The sequence below is a fragment of the Amblyomma mixtum genome, chromosome 2 (genome assembly GCF_055824585.1).
Source record: "Amblyomma mixtum isolate Tamu chromosome 2, ASM5582458v1, whole genome shotgun sequence".
NCBI classification, from domain to species: Eukaryota; Metazoa; Arthropoda; class Arachnida; order Ixodida; family Ixodidae; genus Amblyomma; species Amblyomma mixtum.
In genome coordinates this window covers 206,835,752-206,842,910 of record NC_143013.1, presented here as the reverse complement: position 1 = coordinate 206,842,910, position 7,159 = coordinate 206,835,752, and the positions used below count along the sequence as shown (strand labels likewise).

At 46.1% G+C, this 7,159-nt stretch overlaps 1 protein-coding gene across 1 annotated transcript; it reads right to left on the bottom strand.

The window, feature by feature from the left end:
- Positions 1 to 303: 303 nt before the first annotated feature.
- Positions 304 to 6,573, bottom strand: LOC149362361 (solute carrier family 22 member 7-like). Its single transcript, XM_089568274.1, has 2 exons — positions 6,409 to 6,573; positions 304 to 975 (listed from the first exon to the last, which is right to left on the bottom strand). Exons 1-2 carry the CDS (start codon positions 6,571 to 6,573, stop codon positions 304 to 306), a joined length of 837 nt encoding a protein of 278 aa, XP_089424400.1.
- Between the last annotated feature and the right edge of the window lie 586 nt (positions 6,574 to 7,159).

The window sequence follows — 7,159 nt, the reverse complement described above, 5'->3', positions numbered from 1 at the left end:
GCTTCAGTTCGTAGGACACTGTCTTAAACGCGGCAGAAAGAGACAGCAGCGCCAGCACAACGGAGAGCGTGAATCTTTGGCCTCTTTTTTTTTAAGGCTGTAGTGGAGTGCGATGAGGAGTAGAATTTTGAACAGGTGTGCCGATAGTTCCCAGTGGGTTTCCAAACTGGTGTGGCCTATGCGTGAAGCATAGTAGGCAAAGTTCACACCAAACCAGGACAAAATTATAGACACGGCTCGACGGCGAAAGGAAGCCGCAAGGAAGATGCTTTCCGATCCACCTGTCCCAACTCCGCAGGATGTCTACCGCTTCTCAAGCTGTCGCCTGAGTGCTCTGAAGGAGGCTCTGGCCTTGGCTATATCTACTCCGTTGCACTTGGCCGCATGCACCACGGTGTTCTCAGCATGGTGAACTCTCCACGTGGCGAGCTGCCAGACGGGGGACTCCTCGAGGGAGTAGCACCAGGCCAGCACAATGGCCGTGGCAGCGACGAGGAGCGCGTGCGACAGCCTCCAGCTTGGACGGAGCGGCGACAGCAAGGAATAGAGCGCAGGCGGCACTGAGGTACCGAAAATGTTGGCGAGAAGGATGTACAGCGCCCGGTGCTCGTTTCCCGTCACTTCGTAGAGGACGATAAAGTTCAACACGTTGGTCAAGCTGGCGGTAGCGGAGACGACAATCCTGGCCAACAGGAAGGCACCCACGGAATTTGTCGAACTGGCCGCCATGCTGGCCAACAGCATGGTGACGGCACTCTCCAGGATGACCGGCCTGCGCCCCACGCGGTCTGCCATTATACCTGCAACAGGCACGAGGGACAGCGGACCCATGATGTACACGAAGGTGGAGATGGAGTACAGGCAGCTGTGTTCGCAAACGAGGTCCCACATGCTGACGACGCTGTCACTAACTTCCTTTGTGTCGTAGTCCCATCGGTCGCAGACAACTTCGTGGCGCTCCTCTTGGCTGTCGTCCTTAATAAAAAAGAAAAAAAGAATTGAGTCACAATAAATGGTAAGGGCAGAGCGGTACTGAGGGAGAATATAAAGTTATATTTAAATGATCACTTAACCTTAAACGTAAGCCACGATTGCGGTAAATCGAAAAGAAAGAGTTTGAAAATATAAGTATAGAATGTGACAGTACATTAAAAATATTTCTGGATGACATTAGAAGCGTGGAGCAGTACTGCGGAATTCAAGTATTTAGGTAACTAGTAAAAATGATATGTCGATATAAATAATATCAGTCATTTACCCGATATACCAGACGTTTTAATGAGCACTTTCAAAATTCCTAAAACTGACGGAGTTCGGATTTGAAATGCTTTCTTTTCAGGAAGGAGATGTCAGCATGAGTGGACTTCCGTTTGTGTATAACTTATATTAATTAGGTAATTAAGCCACTATGCATTAATAATCAGATTTAAGCTATTCCCTCTGCTAATTAGTGCCAATTTTGTGTGTTTAAAAAGTTAAATATCACAGGGCCTAACCAAGGAGGCTTCAAGGAGTGTAGAAATTATAGACGGATCAGCTTTCTCTCCTTTCCCTACAGGATATTTACTAAGGTAGTCGCGACGAGAATAAGGATAACCATAGACCTCAATACAGCAAATGATCAGGCAGGCTTTTGTAAAGGATGCTCGAGAAGAGACCATAATCACAATCAATTAGGCGACTGAGAAATGCACAGAATGTTACGAACCCCTACATATAGCGTTCACTGAGCACAAGAAAGCCTTTGATTCAGTGGAAACCTCAGAAGGCATTGCGGAATCAGAGTATAGAATAGTCATGTGAAAATACGGGAAGATCTGTATAGGGAATGCACAGCTATCGTAGTCTTTCATACAGTCAGTAATATAATTCCAATAAGGAAGGGTGTCAGGCAGTGTGGAGCGATCTCGCCAATGCTATTCACCACCTGTTTACAAATTGAGTTCCGAGGCCTGGATTGGAAGCAGCTGGGGATAGGAATTTTACGGAGAGTGGTTCATAGTTCATGGGGGTTTAACGTCCGAAAGCAACTTTGGCTACGAGGGACGCCGTAGTGAAAGGCTCCGGAAATTTCGACCACCTGGGGTCCTTCAACGTGCACTGACATCGCAGAGTACACGGGCCTCTGGAAATCCGCCTCCATCTAAAATCAGCCGCTGCGGCCGTGATCGAAGCCGCGTCCTTCGAGCCAGCAGCCATGCTCCGTAATCACTGAGCCATCGCGGCGGGTTACTTAATGGAGAATACGTAAGTAAATTACGAATCGCTTATGACGTTGCTTTCCTAAGTCAGTCAAGAGATGAGATACAAAGCATGATAATGAGTTACACAGGCAAAGCAAAACGGTCCGTACTAAAATTTACATGCAGACTACCAAAGTAATGTTCAACAGTCTCGCAAGGGAACACCAGTTCACAATTGGTAGCGAGGTGCTGGAAGTGGTAAGTGGTAAGTGGTAAGAGAACTGATGGAAAGTGGAGCATTTATAGAGGAAAGGGAATACTAATAGGGTATAGGCTGACAGACTGAACGACGCAACGACAGGGGATCTGTTAGCTGGGTGATCGAAGTCGGAACGTTGGCTTTTTGTGCAAATTCGAATGCAATGCATGTAATGGTTCAATTTTGCACTGAATGAAAGACAGCGAAAAAAATAATGAAATAAATTTTTGAAAGTCAAGAAAATAAAAATGAATAGAAATAATAATAATCATATTAAAGAAATTGTCATGGGAGTCGCTGCATTTCTAGAAGAAAATTTTCAACCCCACACCGCACACTCCTGTTGCTTCGCCCAAGCGATGAAGCGCCAAAGGAAAGAACAACCGCAGTGGACACAGACAGACCCAGGTGGTGAAACAGAATTTCTAATTGACGGATTGACTGTGCCGTTCTCTGGCTTGCTCCATTCTGCCGAGCCCTGCCCCACAAGCCCATCGTTGGCTTGGGCAGGCTCGTGTTTGTACAATGTCATTTTTCAAATAAATAATAATAATAATTATTATTATTATTAGGCACCTCCTCAAAGAAGAGAAGCGGCGGCAGAACAGCAGGTAGTGATCCATTGTCTCAGGCTCGGCACAAAATGGGCACAGTCGAGAAACCGCCAGAGCAGATCTGGGAAGGTAGAAATTTAGCAGAGGTACTCGGCATCGAAAACGCGTGAAAGAGACATCCAGTCTTCGCAAGCGCCAGTCTTTGTTACTCCAAGGATGCAGAAGATGCTGATATTCGGGAGATGAAGCAAGTGCCGAGCTTGAAAATTCCTGAAATAATGTGTAACTGCGGAAGCTCACGGCAGCTGTATATGCGCAGGTTGGCAGGATCGCAATTACTGGGCCGCAGAGAGCAGCCCTTGTTCAGGAATCGGCAACCTCACCGCGTCTTGATCATGCCTTTAAAATTAAAGATATCAGGTGTGAAACGAACTTCTTCAAGATGTCCTCCTTCCCCCAAACAATTCGAGAATGGAATAATCTCCCCCATGATATTGCTACCATTACCTCCACTGATGTTTTTTTTCCTCACTGCGAAATATGCATTATAATTAAGCCCTTGTTTCTTCAATGATTGTAAAAGTGTTACCTGTCTGCTTGTTTGATTGTAAATTCAGTTGCTTGCCTAGCTTCTTTTTATCTGCATTTCCTGCTTTTTCGACTGTGCTTGAGTCGTCTTCCCCCCCACTGTAATGCATCACGGCGCTGTGGGTACTGTAATAAATAATAAATAAATAAATAAACTGAATGCACATGTGCCCCTGTACCGAAAGCAACCCCACCGAAGTTAGATGGAGCGGGATCAGCTGCTTAAGGCGCAATACCCGAGACTCAGTGGGCGATGATAATGTACAGCAAATAGATAGAGAGTCCGGCAAAACCATTACTTTTGAAACGGTTGGGTTTAATTTTCGTTAGGCTCAAATTACTGCTAATAATTCGGCCAGATTTATTGGAGTGAAGTCAGCAAGACGGAGAAAAAAGGCCCATCCCAATGTAGGTGAAAAAATGCCCACACCTGCCTTTTCACGATCCAGAGAGGCATCAATGAGAATATGAGAAGGAAAGGACCTTAGGTGGTCCTGCAACAAACCGTGGAGGAAAGGAAAGGGCTGCAGCTTTGCATTCGATGGGAAAATGTCATCAAATGCAATCTTGACTGAAGGACAGTAGTTATACATTGGATGGAGATCTGTCAAATGAATGTTTAAGGGATCAAGGATAGACTGCACGTAACATATCTACGGAGTATGCAGACTGGACCAGGTGGCACATGGCACCTCCTTTCGTTTTCTAAAAGCACGATTTGTTGTGAAGAAAAAACTGGCTTCAGCACGGCATGTCACGTGAAGGCAATTTAACCGCTGGTGCTTAAATGCAACAGAAAGGATTCCAAGAGAAGGCAAGCGTAGTAGGGGGCGGCAGAAAATAGTTGGCCGGATACTACACCTAATATTTACCCAATCTTTAGACACCGGAATCATTCCTGACGATTGGAAGATAGCCCAAATTGTTCCCATTTTCAAAACAGGTGATCGCGCATGCCCAGCTAACTATCGTCCAATATCCCTTATTAGCATATCTTCAAAACTTCTAGAGCACATTATATCATCAAGCTTAATGTCCCACCTTGATTCAATTAATTTCTTTTATCCCCATCAGCATGGCTTCAGGAAATCATTTTCATGTGCAACCCAGCTGGCAGAGTTCACCCAAGACATCCTTAAGGCCATAGACGATAACCTCCAAATAGATGCAATCTTCTTAGACTTCTCGCGTACCTCACAACCATCTGCTTGCGAAACTTTCGTTCCTGGGAATTCCTGCTAATCTGATATGCTGGCTCGAACATTTTCTAAAAGGACGCTCGCAGTTCACATCCGCCAATAACATCCAGTCACCCTTAACAGATGTAACATGTGGTGTCCCCCAAGGGGCCGGGTTATCACCATTACTCTTCTTAATATACATCAATGACCTGCCCTCTAATATTCAATGCAAATTGCGACTCTTTGCGGATGATTGTGTCATCTATAATGCATTAAGTAGCCCAACCGATAACCTCACTTTGCAACAGGACCTTGACATTATTGCATCATGGTGTGAAAAATGGCAGATGCCTTTAAATCTTACTAAGTGCAAATCGTTGTCCTTCACTCACAAACACACCTTGACGAATCACACTTACAGCATTTCATCAGTTCCTATAACCGTTGCAAAATCTTATAAATATCTAGGTGTAAATCTCACATCAACACTTTCTTGGGTCACCCACATTAGAACCATTTGCTCCGACACTTCACGCACACTTGGCTACCTGAGAAGAAATCTGAAATCTGCATCACCTAACATAAAACAACTCGCGTATGAAACATTTGTGCGGCCAAAATTAGAGTATGCATCATCGATCTGGCACCCATGGCAATCGTATCTCACCATCGAATTGGAATCAATCCAAAATCGTGCAGCTCGGTTCATAACTTCATGTTACTCAAGAGAAGCCAGTGTCACCGCCCTCAAGCAGTCCCTCCGTCTCTCAACACTAGAATCACGCCGCGTCGTTTCCCGCCTATGCTTACTTCATACATTTTATCATAACACAAGATCACGGCACGCTCTATTAACCGCCCCACTACGAACGTCCTCCCGGCTTAGTCACGGTAACCCGATAGCACGCATCAGTGGCCACACGTCTGCTTACAACAACTCATTTTTCCCCAACGCAATAGCACTATGGAATTCACTGCCTAACGACATCGCTGCATGCACTGATCACAAAACATTCCGCGAGAAAATAAAAATTCACCTCACATAGATCTTGATCACTTCTGCGCTCTTTGTAGCGAGTATTGCTTGACATATCTTTAATAAATGATGTATAACCTGCTGGGAAACCCTGATATGACTACAACCCCTTTTATGTTTGTTTGTATGTTTGTTCTTTTATTGTTATGCATGTTTCCATCATCGCCGTTGTAAACAAATATGCCCCCCCCTTATGTAATGCCTTCGGGCCTTTAAGGGATCAATAAGTGAAATGAAATAAGGTCAAGAACTTTGCGGGGCTACTATTGCTGCAGCTGGCAAAGGAGAGGGGTATTGAAGAGACATGGGAGAGGCGTTTGGCGTGCAGCGCACATACTTAGGCTGATGATGATGATGATACATACGGCTCTAAAAATGAAAACTGCACGTAGATATTACGTGCCATAGGAGATAAGTTTCTAACAATTCGGTGTGCACAAGGAGGGGTGGGGGGGCAGAAGGCAAAAATACAGTGCCAGGACGGTTCCTCTGCGAAGGAAGTATCGAGTCAGACAGTAAGTACGGGCAAAGGAGGAAACCTCACTCACACAACTGATGTAGAGGAGGTAGAAATATTGAGACAAATGAAATGATCCATTCGGCTCACCGGGACTGGCGGGCTGTATACTGTGCACTTGCTGAAGCTTCCGTCGGCCAGCACAGGAATCGCCACGTTTTTCCCCTGTTGGATGGGCCAGTCGCTGAACTCCAACGGCGGCTGGCACCAGTGGTCCACGGGGCGGCCGATGAGCCGGTAGGCGAACGCGTGCATCAGAAGCACGATAACGGTGAGGGTGGTGCACAGCAACACTGACTGCTGAAACCATCCGTGTCCCAAGATGACGTAGACGTTCTACTGAATGAGGGCTCGTGAATCATAGCCGACGAAGCCCTCGAGAAGGCTAGAAGTTGGTAATTTGGGGCCCACGTCCGAACTCGCATCCTCTTTTTTGGGCATTGTCTTCTCTGGACGGATGCAGATGCCTTGGAAGTAGAAAAAGGCCTACCGATTCTGCCTCCGGGGTCAAGCTCCAGCGCAGCTTGCGTGTTATCACGAGCAGAAGCTTCCAGTAGCGAGGATTCAATACTTTGAAACCGCACTGACCAGTGGAACACCGCAGTGGACGACAACGAACGTCGAGGACTGTCAGCAGTGTGGCGCCTATGATTGGGTTCAGAGACTCTGCTAGAAAACCCAGCCGCTCAAGAGCTGCGAAGGGGCCGAGCGTATCAATGTTATCATCTTCTTCTATGGTGGTTTGGCTGTTTCGAATTTCCGCATGCATTGAAGGTCGGATAACGCTTTTATTTCTCGGCATTCATGACAAGTGTATGTTGATGGCAGATGTATCAGCATA